The following is an 18693-nucleotide window of genomic DNA, read 5'->3' as shown; positions in this document are numbered from 1 at the left end:
CGCTGAGTCACCGGGCGGGACTCCGGCAGCGCGGCGCGAGGTGGCTCGGAGCGGAGCGCGGCACTGCGGCACCGCGCGGGTTGTGCGGCTCCGCTCCCGGACACCGGCGAGAGAACGGCGCGCTGCTCTCAGAGCCGTCACGGACCGCGCCTCCTCCGAGAGCGAGCTGCCGGCACAGCTGCCACATGCAGGGCCACCAACCTCCACATTTCATAGCAGCCCAGGCTGCCCGGGGCCCCATCCAACTGGCCTTAAACACCTCCAGGGATGGACGGGGCATCACAGCCTCTCGGGGCAGCTGTTCCAGCACCTCACCACTCTCGTAGTAAAGAACTTCCCCTGACATTCAACTTCAAACCATTTCCCCTTGTCCTGCAGTTATCAACCTTTCAAAGAGCTGATTCCCCTCCTGTCTGTAGGCTCCCTTTAGGTATTGGAAGGCTAGTACAGTCATGAGGGTGGAAAAGAGCTCCAAGATCATCCAGCCCAAACATCCACCTGCCAACAGCGCTGCCACGTCCCGGTGCCGCTGCTCTCCAGCGCCTCCAGGCACGCTGACCCTCCCCATGCACTCACATCCTCCTGTTTTCAGCATCTTTCGTGAGTTTCTGAAGGAAAGGAGCAGTTTAAATCGTGTTCTTCAAACTAGAAGGCAACTAAAGGAAAAACAAAATCTGCAAAGACAACCGGTCGGTTCCATTTTGTTTAATGTTGTACAAAAAAAATTTGTGAGTATTACAATGAAAAGTGATTAAATCACTGATATCACACTGCCATCCCGCTACCTAAACAGCTGAGATTCACTTCTCTATTCATACAATAGAATCTTAGTGGCCTTCAGGAAAAGAACAAAAATGAAATCATCGAGTCACACGTTCTTTTTTCTACATCATAAAGCTGTGCTCACAGAGACGGCTTCTTCTATCAGACTCCTCATGTGTACAGGAACTCAGTTGTAAATAAAGTTGAACCTAAAATTAAAAGAGTTATACCAAGTGAGAGACTTCTATTCAGTTTGTTTAACTGACGTTTTGGAACGTGAACAAGCAAACATTTTGGTTTTATTCCCAATAAGCCTCCACCTGACAGAGCAAGAGTGATTTATTCTTTTTCAAAAGACATATTTAGCATAACAAGCAGCAGGACTTTTAAACAGCTAACACTATACTAGCATTGCACATCAGTCTGTTGAGGCTGCAAAAGAAACAACAGCCAACACTTCACCTCATAAGAGACCTTCATCTCTGCTGAACCTAGCACTGAGATTTACATGACCCACCAGCAACTCCTACAGCACTTCTGATAGCAGAGCCAACCTTTAGCACTCTAAGGGTAATAGATGGACACGTTTAACTGAAGTGCCAGTTCTTGTCATCTGCGTTTCACTGCAAACAAAGAGCACTGCACACGTATTCCCAGAAAAGTGAGCATCCATCTCACCTCCCTGATGTCCTTCCTTTGGATGCATCTGTTGCGCTGCCACCAAATTGGAATCTGGCTGCATAACAGCCAATGTTCTGCAGGTAGCCAGGAGAACTTATCTGCTGCCTCCAGGCAGAGCAGCCTTGCCTTAGTGCCCAGGCTCCCAGAACCACAAGCAAAGACAACGTACCTGCTCAAAAGCTGAGGAAGGCTGGAAATAATGGGTCCGTATCCTGGTGCGTTGTCATAGAGCTCAAACAACGGTGCAGCTACCAGCTTGTAATTTTTGGGGACTGCAAACAAAGCTATCAATAAATACAAGTTGGTTAGTATCAAATGAAAAATATCACCAAGCATTCAGCCAAGGAACTCCCAACAGATCTCAGGCAAGATCACTACATGTAGCACTAAACTACCAAAGTAGGATTATTCCTTTTAAATTTAATTGCAGGGCTGTGCACGTGATGTAGGAGCAGGAATGGGAGTTTACCAGGAACCTGTGTTCCAACAACCATCCGGCTTCAAAACTGATATCAACATTTATTTTTTTAATGATTAACTGTAGGCAAATGAACCACAAGAACACGAAAACGAACTTGCAGCCACATTTCCTTGCATGAAAGACACACGTTTGTAGTTTGATAAATAAAATCCTCTGTTGCAAACACTTACCCTTTTCTTGAAGCTGGACTAAGAAAAGCTTCTTGTGCTCTTTTGGTTTAGTAATGTGAGCTGGGATATAGGGGTACTGGAAGAAAAAAAAATGTTCAAACAGAGCTTTGAAAATACTGTAGGTACGAGTGCCTATTATCAGCTAAATCAACCTGACAAGACAGAAATGCATCACAGCAAACTGAGCAAGTGTTCTCAGCATTTAGAAACAGAGAGGACTATTCACAGGACATGTGTCACTTATGCAGCAGTGCATGAGGCTGTGCACTGTGGCTAAAACAGGAGCTTAAATGGAGTGCCAAGCTCAGCAAGGGGCAGGGAACTGTGACATCCAGGGGTTTCTCATCCATCAGGACAGGTGTAAGGAGGCAGAGTTTCCAGAAGACCAGCCACAGAAAGAAGACGAAATAGGTTAGCAAAACCCCCCAAACACTAATGGCTTATGCAGCAGGCACTCCAAAAACCCGAGTGGCTCCTTGGAGGCTTTTGGAAGAACAAGGAAAACAAAAGCCAACGTAAGTACTCACCTGTGGAGGTTCAAAGTTTGGTCTCCACCAGTTACCAATGCAGTCATCGATCACCCAGTCCTGCTGGACGCCATCCTGACGGCCCAGGATCTATCAAATACAGCCACAGTCAAATCTCCAAATACTACAAGCAGAACTGTAGAAAATGCACTCTGGCAGCACGAAGACTTGTTGTAACAAGGGTGTGATGTAATTCAGAGCTATTCTGGAATAGTTTTTAATGTTTGGCTGGTTTTATAATGTGGCTTATTTTGTTTCCATAAAATCCTCAGCTGACAGGACAAGGACACTTGAGAAAACATTCTGAATTCCACACTACATTCAGCCAACTGAGTGCCATACGACCGATGGGAAGAACAGCAGTGGCACTGCCTGACAGCAGTCGCTTTGGTAAGGTTATTATGTTGGGAAGACTGGCTAAAAAACAAGTCCTCATCCTCACGTTGTGCTCAGCAACACATCCTGCTGCACATCTGAAGCCAGCCCATGAAGTAAAGCTGCACATGAATGCAGGACTTGGGGAGAAGTCAGACCTCTGGGTCACACTCTCACAAGGAGGATAAATGAGAGCTTACTGTTACACTTTGCTGTGAGCGACCTGAGAGCATTTTACACTCAAAACAAAAGCATCAAAATGACAAGTGACAAGGAAACTGCTGCAGTTCTTTGGCTATTCTACTGACTAACAGAATTCAACATTCCACAACATTCCAGTATTGCAACGTAACAAAAGAAAACAGACCTCTGTCATTAAGCGTTTGAGCCCTTCTACCTCATCTTCTCCTGGATTGAGTTCACCACCAGGTCTGTTAAAATAATCAATGATTAAAGCTAGAGTGATGGTTCACAGCATTCACAGACTTTCACAGGTTAGTTTGGACACGTTTCTACGCGTGGAGCTACAAATTCACTCAAGGCTCTTGCATCTGAGATTCCAAATCTAACCTTGCCAAATCTGAAGACAGTAGGGCAGCTTTCACCCAGACCATCTCAAATGGCTGCTGTGTGTCCCCCAAAAAAACAAAACAAAGCAAAACAGGCCGATAATAATAAATAACTTCAGTAAGACAAAGTATAACAATATACATAACAATGACTGGGACACTTGAAAGGCAAAGTTTTAACAATAATGTAGAAGCACTGGAGTTGAAGAAGGGGCTGTAAGCACAGCTGTGCTTGTTCCAATCTCAAAAGCAGCACTTAGCGACGTGTACAGGAAGCATAAAGCTCAAGTGGGGAATCATCCTGCATTTAATACAAGGATAATGAGAAAACTGAAGATACATTTTTGCCACAGTTGTTAGCAAAGGCAAACAACTTGCCTATTTACATACATGCCCCAAATCAGGAGGTCAAAAAAGAATCTGGATATAAAGATATTTTTCCCCCTCACCTGAGACCAAACACTGGAAATATGAAAAACATAAAACCAAGAATACAAGGAGAATCACCTGTCTCAAGTCTAAGCATTTTAAAATAAGAAAACAAGCACGGCCACCGCTACAGTCATATGACCAAAACTTCCTTCCAGTTGTGGTCACAGCAGGCTAATTGAAGCACTTCCCTCACAAATTCAGATGCCTGCCCTTCTTACTGTACCCTGCTGGCAGTTTGTGAATTGATAACCATTCTGCATTTACCAGGGTGCATAGAAGTGTAGCTGAGCATAAGCTTCCACAGTGTAAGACCAACACCTGACTACCTGCAGGGCTTTCAACAGGAACCTAACCATGCAGTGCAACTAAGTTTCCCAGTGGCTTTAGAACCAAGGCAACTCTCCACTACCCGTGAGCAGAGTCAGATAAATACATTTTAGAGGAAAACGTCATCATTTTAGAAACAGTTCTCACGAACCACGCGCTGGGAACAAACGAATCTCCTTACAAATTAGCAGTCGGCCACATCTGACTTTGCGACACGCACACGTGGAGAGGTCTGTGATTGCCTGGTTGGACTAAGAAGGCGCTTGTGAGAAGAGACACTTACAGCTTGAAGAAAGTTGTCCCCAGCTGCAGTAGCAACACGTGGGGCAGTCGGTGCTCGTGTACTATCAGAACCCCTTCCACCGTCCGCCTCATGCCGATTTTGTCAAACTCTTCTCTCATGCGCTGGAACCGAGCAGCCACTGAACTGTCCTTCTCATAAAGGGGTTCCTTTGTGCCAAATGTGTAATTGGTGAGAGGATACCTAAAGGGGAAAAAGAATACTGCTACACAACCAGAAAGCTAAATTTACATCTCTAGCACACCGTGTTCACCCTGCAGCCGAGCCTTCGGTGCTCGAGCAGAAGCTCACTCACTGCAATGGACTACAAGTTCTGGGTCACACGCGGTGCTGCAAAGCCCATGTCATGCCATGGCACACAAGGGCAGGAGGTCATGCTGGTGGGACACGCCGCCCTGCTGCCAATCCAGAAATAAGCAAAAACACCCAGAAGCACCTGCAGCAAGGGCTGCCACCTGCTTTGACTCCACAGCATGGAGAAAAGGGAGAGAAAACTCTGCTGGGAAGGGAGGAGGCTGTGCAGGACAGTGTTTGTTTCTGCAGGAGCAATAAAGAGCGTGAGAACCAGGCTGTTAGGAGGAAATGTTGAGTGTCTGTATGCAGGGCTAGAAGACTGGGGCAAAAATTGCTTGGAGATCCCCCTGCTGACTGGTCCTGGACCTTCATCTCCAGAGCCAAGGCAGCGTTCGAGGGGTTTCTCCAGGCAACAGGGATGGAGTGGAGACAGAAAAAAACAGAATAAAAAAAAAGAGACAGTCCTAAAGGACACACATGGCAACAGGCAAATGCGAGTAACAAGGACCTGATAGCACAGAAATCACAAGTCACTTCCTTGTCAAGGCTGATTCCCACGTACACAAGTGAGACACAAGTTTCCTCACTGCAGCACCTTTATAAGCAAACTTCTCTCCTTGCAGTTAAAGCTTGAGAGCACCTACACTGCCACTCATTCCCATTTTTAGATTCCCAGAGAGTCATACCAACAATCCATCGCACTGTGCTGTGGCTGCATCAGGCTGTACATCCAAACTGTTAGCCTACCTTTACAAAAATAACACAAAGTGCAGACAACTCAGCTTCCTGCTGATTTTCCTCTTCAGAAACACTGCAGAAATATTCCAGCCTCTGAAGCTGACATTTAAACTTCCATAATAAGGATCTTAACTGTGAACCAATTTAATCACACTAAACAGTACATACTGCTGAATACCAACTGAATATTGACCACTGCAGTTTGCATCCACTGCTTCTGCAGCCTGACAGGCATATTTATCAAATAAATATAAAAAGTGTTCACTAAGAAACGGAACTAGAACTATGTGCCTTCTCATACAAAGTATTTACAGCTATAGTTTTTAATCTCTAACTGGAAACAAATGTTCTCTGGTAGCAGATGCTGTGAATTTCAACTAAGAGAAGTGTACTGCACACACAGCAAGCACACATATCCACATGCTGCTGGCCACATGTAGGGTGCTTCAAGCCAAAGGGAGCCTGTTCCCCTTGCTGCACAGAGAGGGGATGCCTGCGAGCTACTCAGAAAAGTAGCCATGATTCCCAATTCTGCTACTGCTCAATAAATTTGGTGCTTGGAGTCCCACATCAGGTGTTGTGCACCACTGAGCCACAGAGTCAGACAGTGGATTGGGTGGGATCTTAGCATCTAGTTGCAGCCCAGCTACAGCGTGCCAGCTTTCTCTTGTCCCTTTAAGCCCTCAGTGAGAGCAGCTCTAGAGAGAAGGACTTGAGGGTTCCAGTGATGAAAAACAAGACATGAACCAGCAGTGTGTGCCTGCAGCCTGGAGAGCCAACAGAATCCACAGCTGCATCAACAGAGGGATGGCAACATGGGGAGAAAGGGGACTGTTCACTTCTACTCTGCCTTCATGAGACCCCATTTGGAGTACTGTGTCAGGCCTGGAGCCCCCAGCACCGGAAGGATGCGGAGCTGTTGCAGCAGGTCCACAGGGAGAGTGACTTTTTACGCTCAGATTTTTTACAGGTGGACAGCAAAAAGATAAAGGGGAGCGGTTTAAACCTAAAAGAGGGAAAATTCTATACTCAGAGGACGGCGAGGCCCCGGCGCCTCTGCCCAGAGCAGGAGCTGCCCCATTCCTGGAGGTGCCCGAGGCCGCGGACAGGGGCCTGGGCAGCCCGAGCCGGAGGGAGCACCCAGCCCACGGCAGTGGGTGCTTCCGGAGGGCTGCGAGGCCCTTTCCAACCCAGCCGTTCCGGGCCATCACACGTCGCGAACCCCGCCGTTCCCCGCAGGCTGCCACCCCCGCGCGGTGCTTCAGGAGGCGCCTCCCGGCCCTCTCCACCGGCCGCAGCCCCACCGCCCGCCGCGGCCCTCACAGGTTGATGGTCCTCTCCAGCGTCAGCGGCTTGGTCTGCTGGATGTATTTGTTCCCGAACTGGTTCACCCCGCGGGGCCAGCCGGTCTGCGAGCGGTTGGGCGGCACCACGGACATGGCGGGAGGCGGCAACAACGCTATCCGCCATACAACTCCCGGCGGGCCGCGCTGCCACCGCTCTGCCGGAAGCGCCCCCTTCCACTTCCGACGGCGCCAACCGCAGAGTCGCGCCGCTCCGTCCCCTCGCGGCGACCCGCCTGACCAACCGCGGGGCTCTCCGCGCCTCGCCCCGCCCTCATCCTGCTCTCTGATTGGCTCGATGCAGCGCGGCCCCGCCTCCCCGCAGGGGCCGCTGGGATTCGTAGTCCAGCGGAGAGCGGCAGTATGGGAGCCAAGCGGCGCGGCGCGGCGGGCGGCCGTAGCGGGGAGAAGCGCGGGCGGCGAGAGGTTGCCGCCGAGCTGTGTGCTGCCCTCGGCGACGCGGCGCTACGGGAGCGGGCGGCAGCGGCTTGGGACGGCGGAGAGCCGCTCCGACACGGTAAGGGCTCACGGGTCTCGCGGCTCTCAGCCCGCTGCCGCGCCGCCCTCTGACCGCCGGCTTTGTCCTCGCAGAGGCCGTGGTGGTGGAGCAGGCCCCGTTCCGGCATGGCGTGGTGCGCGGCCTCCTGGCTAGCCCAGCCTTCGCGGCGGCGTTGGGCGACGAGCTGCTGTGCCTGGGCTTCCGAGAGCGGCGGAACGACTTGCTGTCCCTGCGGCAGGTGGGCCGGGCCGGGCTGGGAGCGGGGCTGAGTGCCGTAGAGCCACAGAATCATCACCAGTGACAGAAGCCCCTCAGATCGCCATCTCCGACCCCAGCCCACCCCCACCGTGCCCACGTCCCTCAGTGCCACTTCCCTACAGCTCTGGGACACCTCCAGGGACGGTGACGCCCCCTCCCCGGGCATCTGTGCCACTGCATCACTGTTCATTCAGAGCAGAAATGTTCCCCAATGGCCAACCCGGCCCTCCCCTGGGAGAACATGAGGCCATTGCTCTCACCCTATCGTCACCTGGGAGCAGAGGCTGACCCCTCTCCTCACCACAACCTCCTTTTAGGGGTTGCAGAGCCATGAGGTCTCCCTCACCACCTCCCTCAATGCTTTTCTTCATCTCTCCCCACGCTGCCGCAGTCCGAGGAGCTGGGGGCCAGGCCGGAGCCCCACGTCAGTGCACTGAGGTAAGGCTGCAGGGTCCACGGGGCAGCGTGCCCTGGGCCAGCCTCACCCTGTGCTTTGCTCCCCAGGCGGGCGCTGAGCGGGACCCTGCGGGTGTGGCTGGAGGCTGTCACCCACATCGAGCTGGAGCCTTCCATCGACATCTCCTGCGCCAAGTATGAGAGCACAGGTCAGTCTGCCCACCGACCTCCCCGTTCCACACAGCACCACCCAAACCCAAAGTCTGAGATTGGTGTCCCAGCGCTCCTTCGGCTCCAGAGCTCATGGCCGTGCCCACTGCCCTGGGGGGCTGTGCTATGCCCGCCGCTCACTGAACCACAACCTGTCCCTAATGCCCCCTGACCCTTCCCCATCACTGTGGTCATGCTGCTCGCAGCTGCAGCAGGGCCCAGGGCTGGTGTGACCCCTGCCCTGTGGGCTGCTCTGCCTGGGCTGTCTCACCCCTTGCATGCATGTTGCTATGGCAGGCAGGGAATGCTCATACTGCTTTTAAGAATTCTGCACAACCAATTGTTGCACTGTGCTCAGGGATTCCCCTTCCCTCCACTGCAGCACAAACATCTTGCAGGGCAGCTGCGTATCAAAGAACAGACCTTGGTTAATCCAGGAATGTCCGCTGTACTCAGTGACAGTCACTGCGGTGGGTGATGGGAATTGTAATTCTGCATCTTCAGAGTGGGCTAATTACAGTGAAATCCCACAGAAATTAACCTTTCTGTGTCAGTGCTGCCCTTCCAAGAACTGCATTTTCACCTCTCAGCATGTTCTTTCTTGTACTCCTGTAGGGAAAAAAAGCTGAGAAGCAGCCACTGAAATTAATTTAGGTTGGATGTCAGGGGGAAGTTCTTAACTATGAGAGTAGTGAGGTGCTGGAACAGCTGCCTAGAGAGGCTGTGGATGCCCCATCCCTAGAGCTGTTCAAGGCCAGGTTGGATGGGGCCCTGGGCAGCCTTGTCTGGTATGAAATGTGGAGGTTGGTGGCCCTGCGTGTGGCAGGGGGTTGGAGATTCATGATCCTTGAGATCCCTTCCAACCTTGGCCATTCTGTGATTCTGTGAAAGCTTTACTGTAGCAAAACGTGTGTGTTTGCAGATGTACTGCTGTGCCACGACGATGAGCTGGAAGGCCGGAGAATTGCTTTCATTCTGTACCTCGTGCCGCCCTGGGAGAAAAGCGATGGGGGAACGCTGGACCTCTTTAGCACAGATGGTAAGAGCTCAGCTTCGGGTGGCTGAAAGAGATGACTCCTGTGCAAGCACCCACCCCTTGCAGCATTCTATAAAGATTATTTCCTTCGTTCAGAGAAGCTGATGTATAGATAAAATTTGCACCTTGCAGAGGGTGTTGTAAGCCTTTGCAGAGAAAGCCAGTGGGTGACAGCAGAGGGCAATGATGAGGGGAATCCTTTTTTGTTTTCCAAGAAGGCAGGATAGAAGTGATGCCAGTAACTGTGCTTGGGACTTAACAGTGACTGAGATAAATTCCCTTTCCAATAACAGAAGTCTACTGATTTCTCATCAAGCCCTGAGCTCCATCCCTTACACTGAAATGTCCCACCAGTCAGTGTCACAAGATCAGAACCATCAGCTACTAGTGAGTTCCATATCTTAACCAGATTATGTTTTCTTCCTCCTCAGAACACTTTCAGCCACAGCAAGTCATGAAGTCGTTGATGCCTTCGTGGAACACACTGGTTTTCTTTGAAGTGTCTCCAGTCTCTTTCCACCAGGCAAGGAGCTGCTTTTTTTTTTTTTTTTTTCCTCCATTTTTTGATTCTTGTCATTGTTGTGGCTGTTTGTTCTGTGTGCTGTTACAGGTGGGAAGGAGAAAAGGGGAAGGGAGAAACACATGCAGTCAGAAGAGATGCTCATGCTAAGTGCAGTGCATTAAAAGCTTGTGACTTTAGGGAGGACAGGAGCTGGCAAAGCCAACTTTAAACTGTCAGCCTAGCTCCATCATCTTGGGGGAAAAAAGATCCCATCATTACTTCCTAGCACATCTTCAGGTGTTGGCCTTTGTGGTGTACACATCTTTAGCAGATCCCACATAAAGCTTTGGATGTTCACTGAGTGGAGAATTTGACAGGCATTTCCCTGGTTTCCATTTCCCAAGAGATTTAGGATGCTGCAGCCATTCCTTGTAGCCTAGAACACCTAAGAATCATGCAAGGAAACAGCTGCTACAGCTTTGTAACAGCAGCAGCTACAACCTGTCCTAGAACTGACTGGTTCTTCCTCCTGTCCTACCAGACAGTTCAAGGAGATAAAAACTGCAGTGTCTTCATGTGCTTCAGAACTTTGCAGCAGTTGGTGGCGAGCTCCAACTAGTTGGTCATAAGGGAGTGGCTCTGTCTTTGCACTGCCATTACAGCACAGCACCTGCAATCTGAAATAGTTCAGGGTAGCCCAATTTATGTCAGCGCATGATTTAATGAAATGTTTAAAAAGCAAAAGACAAAAGTTAGACCAATGTAGTCTGCTCTGGCCTACACGCTCATAACGTTTTCTGCATGTCCAGATGAAGCTGGCACAGCTAATGTTTGCATCTTGTATGTGCCAGTGCTTCAACAGAACAAGTGGTAGAAAATTGAATGTTATTTCTATGACAAAACGACTCAACCCTTGCTTAAGCTCTCAGAGACAGGGAGTGGATTTTGCTGGGAGCATAAGTCTGACTGGGATTTTGAAGGGACTTGAGCATCAACATCTGTTTTAGCTCTCCCTCTATGAACAGAGAATAACCCAGCTGCTTGTAGCCCTTGTCTGCCTCCTCTCTGTGAGCTGTAGGCTCTCACAAGGGATGAATCTGCGTAGCCAATTACAGCTGCTCCTTGTGTTCTGTATTCTGAAGTGACATTCTTGTCACTGCTGCTTGACGTTGGTCCAGGTGTCAGAGATTCTGTCGGAGGAGAAGTGCCGCCTGTCAGTGAGCGGCTGGTTTCACGGCCCCCCGGTGGAGCGCCCTGCACGCTACCTTGAAGCTCCCTTGCCCAGGAGCCCACATGTCCCTTATGATGTGAGTAGCCAGTGTCTGCAGAACTGCATTTCCATTTCTTTCGTGTCCCTCAAATACCTGTTAGGGTCAGTGGTTAGGGATGCTTTAATCTTTAGCTTGTCCAAGTCTCCTTTTTGATTCCTGTCCATAAATTTGTAGCCAGTTTCCCTCTTATGTATCTTTCGATTGTTTTGTTCTGTTTTGTTTTACTCTGTGCTCTGTGCATGACAGCAGTAGTGCAGAGAGGGCAGCAAATGCTCTCACTGCAACTTAAAAAGAATATACGGAGTGGGTGGGTGGAATCTAGTCCTATGGGCAGCTGGGCGAAGAGGAATTGTGGAATTGTTCTTCCTTTTGGAAATGCAGTGTTCACTTCTTTTCCAGCATGAAATCTTGTATGAGTGGGTCAATGTAGTTTATTTGGACATGGACTCCCAAGCTCAAATCCAGGAGGAATTTGAGGAGCGATCAGAAATTCTCCTGAAGGATTTTCTTAAGGTGAGCTCTGTGCTTCCATGCCATGTGGTCACAGGGCTAGTAGTGTCCTCATGACGTGCACAACCTGCTGAAATCCCTTCCAGCCTCAGCCATTCTGTGTTTCTGTGGTGGATAACCACTGCCTGCCTTGACACTGCTGTGCAGGGATACATCAAAACCCATAAGCTTTGTTTCAGCAATCTCATTTCCTGTTAGTAGCAAGGCAGAAGGATGGAAAGATGTCATCCTTCCTGTGATGACCAGAGTGTCCTTATCTGTCCCCTGAGCTCTCACATCTTAGGGGAACTCAACCTGTATGTGAAGCAAATGACTCACAGTGATTTTGGCTTACATGAATGGCTGTTTCTCAGGGCTGATTTAACCCTGGTTTACAGAGCATCCATATGTCAGTGAAATTGCATTCTCACCCAGCTGATAATCAAGTAAAATTGCATACATATTAGGTCGTGGCCATTAAAAATTCACAGTGCCCACCCAGACCATCTTCTTCTATTCAGCAGTCATTAGGAAACAGGGAAGTTAAAGAAAATGTTGAGAATGCCTTACACAAGAGTGCAGGATGGCTGTTTGCAGTACACTGAGGGAGACCTGGGAGCTAAGTGTTAATGTTCCAGTGCTCTTTCTCTCCTAGAAAGAGAAATTTCAACTTCTGTGCGAAGCTTTGGAGAACAAAGACATCCAGTGGAGCAGTCGGGGGCCTCCCAATAAAAGGTAGGAAATGACAGTCCTGTTCCATTGGTCACACCAAGCAGGAGCTGCCACGAGGCTGCACTGACTGGTGCTGCTCTCATGGACGTGGCTCTCGTCGGTTCTCTGCTGCTGCTATCTGCTGTCTTTTCAGGCTCTATGAAACAGCAGAGGAAGACAGCCTCCCTGACATCCTGAAGAACTTCCTGCAGTTCTTGCGCTCAGAGGCACTGTTTTTATTGCTTTCCAACTTCACTGGTCTAAAGCTGCACTTCCTGGCCCCCTCAGATGAGGATGCTGGGGAAGGAAAAGCAGCAGACAGTGCTGGGCACAGCAGTTCCAAAACCGAGGAGGAAGAGACTGAACAGCGGGCTGATAGCAGTACCAGTCAGCCAGACCAGCCTGACAACATCTCTGAGGCACAAGACAGTGAGACACAGAATGGTAAGTAGGGCAGCAGCAATGTAAAAGGACTTGAGCAGGATCCTGACGTTAAGGTTGTTGGCAGCAGACCCAGAGATTTTCATGGAGCTAGGATTTCACCTTGTACTGCAGTGAGCACAAGATACTATCGTATCAGATTTTTAAAGAATGCTTATCTTACAAGTTATTTGACATTAGAAGGAAAGGTAATTAAAACCCAAGACTTATTTTGTACAAAGACTTCGTTGTTTGGTTGTTTTTTTGTTTTTTTTTTTATTTCCCCAGCTTGTCTTTTCCGTTGCCATATTCTTCCTGTGTAGTTGTAAACTCCTATAGGAGGAGGTCATAGTTTGAGGCTGCACGATTGAAAGCTGACCAGAGCCATGAGAACATAAAGACTTTCCCAAATTCTGATCTACCTACCTGAGAGTTCACAGTGCTGCTTTCCTCCCTGCAGCATCTGGTGTTAGTGTGCTTTCAGAGCAGACAGGTTACTGGCTTTTGAAGGTTGGAGCTCTGGTGTAAATCCCAAAGAAGGGGGAACAAAACAGGAGGAAGAACTGGTTGAATCAAAGCACACTGCCTCTGGGAGGTGTCAGAAAGCAAATCTTGTGTCCATAAGGGCTTAGAGCCCTCTCCAGAAAAGAAGTTCACATGAGATCTGTCTGACTTGTTCTTCCTTTGCGCTTTGCTGGGGTCAGCAAAGCCAGTATGGGGGCTTCCCTTCACGTGCCTTGAGCTTTGCAGGAGGCTACAGCACATCCTCATGGCTTTGCCTGGCTGCTGGGGTAATCTGCTCCCTCCCATAGGGTCGAGTACCCCGATGTGTGCAGGGGAGCTGCGGCGCTGGACCAAGGGGCATTATACTCTAGTCCATGACAATCAAGCAACCGAATTTGCTCTTGACCTGCTCTTCTACTGTGGCTGTGAAGGTAAGCAGACAACAAACAACATCCTCGTCTTCACTCCTGTGGTCCTTACACAAAAGGTTTGGGATTGTGTCCTTGCCTGAGCTGCCTGCCTTGCAGCCAGGAGGTGGCGTGTGGGTTCACTGGGGCAGAGGGAAAGGATGGGGCCCGATGTCTTTGCTCTGCTGGGCGGTGGCTCTGAGCAGGTGGAAGGAGAGGTGGCCAGAATTCCTGCTGAAAGCATTCCATTTTGCCTCCTTTCCATCAAAACTATTGCTGCCCCCCAGTTCACAAAGCCTGGGGTTTTTTAAAGTTATGTTAGGTGTGTCTAGGCATTTTAGGTTGATTGCTGGGTAGATAATTTCAAAAACAAAAATATAAGCATTTTGGACTAGATGAGCTGAGAATGCATAGCTGAAACCACCTGGCACGTGATTGTTATTATACAGGAAGTTGGCTATCTGCTAAAGCAAAATTGTGGGCAGCAGAAAGCCAAGCTACCTTAAACGGCCTGTCTGTAATAAAAGACAAAGCTGGTACATTCAATTCAAGTCAATTCTGAGTGTAAAGGTAAAATGATAGAGCAGCAGGAGTTGAACTGGGGGTAGTTCTGCATCCAGTCACTGTACAGAGTGGAGTACAAAAGCTGCATCTCATACAGAAGGGCTGTATGGAGTCTGGACAGCATCCAACTTTCTAAGAATCTTTTTTCTTTCTTTTCTCTTTTAAGACTGGGATCCAGAGTATGGTGGCTTTACTTCCTACATTGCTAAAGGTGAAGATGAAGAGGTAAGGAACTTGGCTGCTAACTGTAAATTAGATAAAAATTAATTGTTTAGGGTGGAGTGGCACAATTACACTTTATCACAGTGCTAACATGAGCTCAAGATGAAGCTGTTACACCAGAGCCTTGTGCCTACCCTCGAGCTTCTGCCTGAGCTGTAACTCCTGGGGGCACAGCTCTGGATTTGGCTTCAAGAGGCGAGTGGTTGCTGACTCCTGTGGGCACAAGGCTGTAGCAGAAATCACTTTTCCAAGGAAAATTCACATCCAGTTGAGCACTAACAAGGCTGCTGAACAGTCACACCAGTGAGAAGTCCAGAATCTCTTCAAGTGAGCCTTTCTAGCTCATAAATGCTTCAGGTTATATGTCTCACTTTCTATTAGCATCCCTTCTGACTGGTTTTTAAGCTGTTTTTCTTCCTAGGAATGTTACCAAGGACACATTTTTGAAACTAACTTCCTTCCTTGTCTCACCTCTCCCAGCTGTTGACTGTGAATCCAGAGGACAACTGCTTGGCCCTGGTATACAGAGACAAAGAAACGATGAAGTTTGTGAAATACATCAATCATCGCAGCTTGGCACGCCTGAAAAAGCACCCGAGCAGAAGAGGATTTTGGGATTTCTCATTTGTCTATTACGAGTGATGGCACAGTGACCATCACACACTTAAAATGGTGGTGGTGGCTTTGGGGCAGGGCTGTGTGCAAGTGTTCAGCTGGGCCTGCCTGAGCCCAGGCCAACCTTCCTGATGCTAACTTGATCATGCTGTATGTGAACTATTCCCTATTTAGGGGTCCAGTGACTTTTTTATTAAGTGGAAATCATGTCTCCTCCTGACTTGTTTGCACTCTTAGCCACTTGTAATGGTACATGGAGGGTGCCAGCCCCGTGTGACTGACGGCTTCCCAGCCCTTCTCTTGTGGAAGTGAGATGTGTGGGACGAGTCTCTCCTCTGGAAGGGTGAAAACTACAAGCACGCATGGCCCCAAGTTAATGACTCCTGTGTTGTTTTTGTTTTTTAATAAGAGGTCAGTTAAATCCTTCAAACTGTAGTTGAGCAAGTTCTGTTACAAAATACGCAGGGCATTTTCTGGAATTTAAGTGTGTTCACCTTTTGTAGTGGCAGAAATAAAGGAGCTGCCCAGGGAAATAGGTGTACAGCTCTGTGGAATCGTGAAGGAAGAAAGTCAGGCTGTAAAGCTGCTGGCATTGGCAGCCTGGCCTTGGCACTCTAACAGGAGCATGACTTCATTATGCTAAATGCTGTGCAGACAAACCCAGATGGAGCCCTTACTCCTGTGAGTTTACAAGTTAAGCAGTAGATGAAAGAAGAGACCTGCTCCTATATTCTTTGTCTGTGTCTATACTTGAACAGCTCTGTGCTTCAAATCTGAAAGAGCTGTGGCTGCAGTCTCAGATCAGGAGAGGCTGGGCTGGTAGCAGGAACTGCCAACTTGCCTCTTTTGGCTCATTCTCCACAGCAGGAGGGCTGCCAACAGCGCATCCTCTTGTCCATTTCCAGCTCTGTCCTGCAGTCTGCTGGGCTCTGGCGTGGCTTCTGTCACTGGAAATGGGCTGCTCAGATCCTTCCAGCTAACAGGTATCAAAGGAAGATGGCCAGCTGGACAGCAAGCACCATGCTGTAGGCTTGGCCCTGGCATGCATGCACTTGCCTAAAATTTTTCTGCACTCAGGAGAAACACAGGTGTACTTTCAGATCACCCAAGCTGGGCACACTGGGAATTGTATGCATTTTCATTTCCTTCTGCCTTTTTTTGGTCCCAGAGGGTGAGCTGCTCACAGCCTGCCACCACTCCGGTTCCAGGTCCAATGTCACTGGCAACAGAGGTGGTGTGAGAGCACAGCCAGCAGCAGAGCACCAGCAAGCTCCAAGTAAGGCAAGTTGTGTTGGCACAGGCATTGGGGCATGACTTCATGACTGCCTTCTGAAACGGATTAGGAAGCACGTAGGCTTGGGAGACTTACGTGACCTTGTTCATTCTGCCTTGTTTCCCTAAGCTGGCTCCTCTGTGTGCTGCAGACTTTCCTGCACTCTTTTAACGTTCCTTTGCTGTTCTAAGCTGCTTACAAAGACAAGGGGATGAACCTAGAAACATGCTGCAAAGAGTGTAGAACTCTTTATGAATTACTAATTTAAGTTAATTTCTGAAGCACTCTCCTACCATTGTGAGCAACAGCTTTTAGGGGACAAAAACCCTTAACTCTGAGCTGCTACAGCAGAAAAATCCCAGTCACTGGAGTTCTCAAAATCAAAAATGTTTGGGTGGTTTCAAAGAAAGGTTACAGATAGCACAGCCACTCATGGTACAGTCACCTAGGCAAAGCTGGGAGTAAGTTAATTAACAAAAAGAAACAGCATGTTCTTCTGCATCGTCAGCCTGAGAGTGGTGAGGCTTGGAACAGCCTACCATAAGACTGCGCCTTTTGAAGCTTTCTGCTTTTTAATAATAAATAATGCACTAGAGGGCACACCAGCCCCTACTCGAGCAAGGCGGTTATGGAGCCCATGATGCAGGGAAACACCCTTCTGCCACAGGAGACTGAGATGAAGCAACCTACAAAGCAACATTTGCAGTTAGCATTAAAAAAAAGAACAACAATGGAGCAGGTAAGCGATTAACATGGCACAGCATGAGCAGCTGAGAGCAGCTTTGTGCAAGACAGCCCCAGTTAGCAGCTCAGCCCTGCGAGGATGCATGCGTGGCTGCAGCGGGAAGCCTGCTGCTCTATGCAGGGCACAGCAGCTTCTGTTACCCAAGAGCTGAGTTATTCCAGTGCTTCACAACACGTTTCTCAGGATCTGGTTGTTAACAGGACTGGAAACAGAAGCAATTTGATGCGGCTTAACTTGAGACCAGGCTGAGGGAATGATTTGTGCAGTCATAAACACAGAAATAAGTGCTGACACAAGGAATGGACTGCATCAGGATTAGCCGAGGTGAACAGCAATCCCTGGGATTTAGAGAAAGTGTGGCTAACATGAAGTAACCTGTTGCCAGCTGTCAGTCCCCATTGCTTTGTTTGCTCAGCTCCAAACCAGAACCTGAATTAGGTCATGGAAAATCCCTGGTACGCAGCTCCCTGGTGAGGGCACAGATCCAGCATGGCACTGCTGCAGCATGCTGCTCAGGTGCAAAGGGACCCCGTGGGGAAGGCAGATGCCTTTAAGCAGCTTCAGTGCAGGGCAGAATTCCAGGCAGGTGCTGAATGCCACGGAGCACCATGGAGTAAACCTGAGTCCTGAGGCACGGTGCCCTCCAAGCAGCCTTCCCATGAACCTCCAGCAACAAACAGTTCTTGTGTGATTTTGGAGGTTATTCTGTTGTTGACCAGCGGTTTAATGGCTGTAAACAACTCCCCTCCCCTCCCTGAGAGCTGGATACTACGCAACAGCCCTGGAGGACTGACCCTTCCCAGCACAGACTGTTGGCCAATGACTTCTTGGTGCAGGTTCAGCTGGGCACCGTGCTTATGTCAACTTGCTGCTGTGTGCCAGCCAAGGGCTGCTTTATGTCAACATGCGACTGCAAGCCTTGGTGCATCACTTCAGCTTCCTGGATGCAGATTTCACATTTGGCAAAGATGAGAGCTGTTTTTACCGGAAAATAAATGACAAGCTTGGTGTTGGAGGAAATCAGCCGCAGCGCAGGTCTGGACTGTGACCCAGAGACTGACAAGCACTGCAGACAGGCTGCCAAGAGCAAAACAGAGCTGGGACTGGAAGTGCCTGGTGAGCAACCCTGGAAATTAGGCTGATGGGAAAGCTGCTTTCTGATCACAGGCTCTCTGATCACTGAATGGACTACAGAAATGTTACCAAGCAAGCATTAAGGTTTCGAACATAAAGAGCAAAAGAAGAGCTGGAAACAGTGGGAACAAGTACAGCAAGTGGCAGAAAGCCTGAGAGTTGTGCCAGGAGACTGTTCCATAATCAAGGCTTACAGTTTGCTCGCTTAGAACAGCATGGGTGGCTCACCACCCTCCTCACCAAGAAGCTGGATTTGACTAACAACCAGGTTCCTAAAGGATTCAAATGAGCTCCCGCTGCTGATTTGAAGTGACAGAGATCCACGCATTTGGCAGCTCAATTCTTCATTTTGAAAGGCTGAAGCCCTGGCAAGGGACTGTTCTGGAGGCTAGAACACAGTACAAGAATTAATTTTCCCATTCAACTTATTGCCAGTG

At 49.2% G+C, this 18693-nt stretch overlaps 2 protein-coding genes and 1 long non-coding RNA gene across 4 annotated transcripts in view; 2 read left to right on the top strand and 1 right to left on the bottom strand.

Annotated features, from left to right (window-relative positions):
* LOC125699085 (uncharacterized) overlaps positions 1-18693 on the top strand; it is a 68155-nt gene that overhangs the window by 24135 nt on the left and 25327 nt on the right. The window lies entirely within an intron of this gene.
* NUDT21 (nudix hydrolase 21) lies at positions 691-7192 on the bottom strand. Its single transcript, XM_048958210.1, has 7 exons — positions 6981-7192; positions 4608-4808; positions 3364-3427; positions 2622-2711; positions 2095-2170; positions 1613-1727; positions 691-971 (listed from the first exon to the last, which is right to left on the bottom strand). The coding sequence occupies exons 1-7, from the start codon at positions 7094-7096 to the stop codon at positions 950-952; spliced, it is 684 nt and encodes a 227-aa protein (XP_048814167.1). The 5' UTR covers positions 7097-7192; the 3' UTR covers positions 691-949.
* OGFOD1 (2-oxoglutarate and iron dependent oxygenase domain containing 1) lies at positions 7350-18477 on the top strand. 2 transcript variants are annotated; one of them, XM_048958192.1, is made up of 13 exons: positions 7350-7517; positions 7592-7737; positions 8149-8195; positions 8262-8362; positions 9286-9402; positions 9831-9922; positions 11080-11208; positions 11572-11685; positions 12317-12396; positions 12527-12816; positions 13605-13727; positions 14434-14492; positions 14970-18476. In XM_048958192.1, the coding sequence occupies exons 1-13, from the start codon at positions 7364-7366 to the stop codon at positions 15129-15131; spliced, it is 1614 nt and encodes a 537-aa protein (XP_048814149.1). In that variant the 5' UTR covers positions 7350-7363; the 3' UTR covers positions 15132-18476. The 2 variants fall into 2 exon arrangements, with proteins under 2 accessions (XP_048814149.1, XP_048814150.1); XM_048958193.1 differs by lacking the exon at positions 8149-8195 and having other exon boundaries at positions 7408-7517; positions 14970-18477.

Source organism: Lagopus muta, chromosome 12 (genome assembly GCF_023343835.1).
Source record: "Lagopus muta isolate bLagMut1 chromosome 12, bLagMut1 primary, whole genome shotgun sequence".
NCBI classification, from domain to species: domain Eukaryota; kingdom Metazoa; phylum Chordata; class Aves; order Galliformes; family Phasianidae; genus Lagopus; species Lagopus muta.
Note: the sequence above shows the minus strand (reverse complement) of the source record. Positions and strands in the feature narration are given on the sequence as shown.

What these genes read in the sequence shown, in the direction of transcription:
- NUDT21 (XM_048958210.1), bottom strand. Translation starts at nt 7,096, where the DNA reads ATGTCCGTGGTGCCGCCCAACCGCTCGCAGACCGGCTGGCCCCGCGGG. An exon ending in GGGACAACTTTCTTCAAGCT is followed by an intron (nt 3,428 to 4,607) that starts GTAAGTGTCTCT and finishes TTATTTTAACAG; the next exon opens with ACCTGGTGGTGAACTCAATC. An exon ending in CAAACTTTGAACCTCCACAG is followed by an intron (nt 2,171 to 2,621) that starts GTGAGTACTTAC and finishes TTTTTCTTCCAG; the next exon opens with TACCCCTATATCCCAGCTCA.
- OGFOD1 (XM_048958192.1), top strand. Translation starts at nt 7,364, where the DNA reads ATGGGAGCCAAGCGGCGCGGCGCGGCGGGCGGCCGTAGCGGGGAGAAG. An exon ending in CCCCACGTCAGTGCACTGAG is followed by an intron (nt 8,196 to 8,261) that starts GTAAGGCTGCAG and finishes TTTGCTCCCCAG; the next exon opens with GCGGGCGCTGAGCGGGACCC. An exon ending in CTCCAGTCTCTTTCCACCAG is followed by an intron (nt 9,923 to 11,079) that starts GCAAGGAGCTGC and finishes ACGTTGGTCCAG; the next exon opens with GTGTCAGAGATTCTGTCGGA.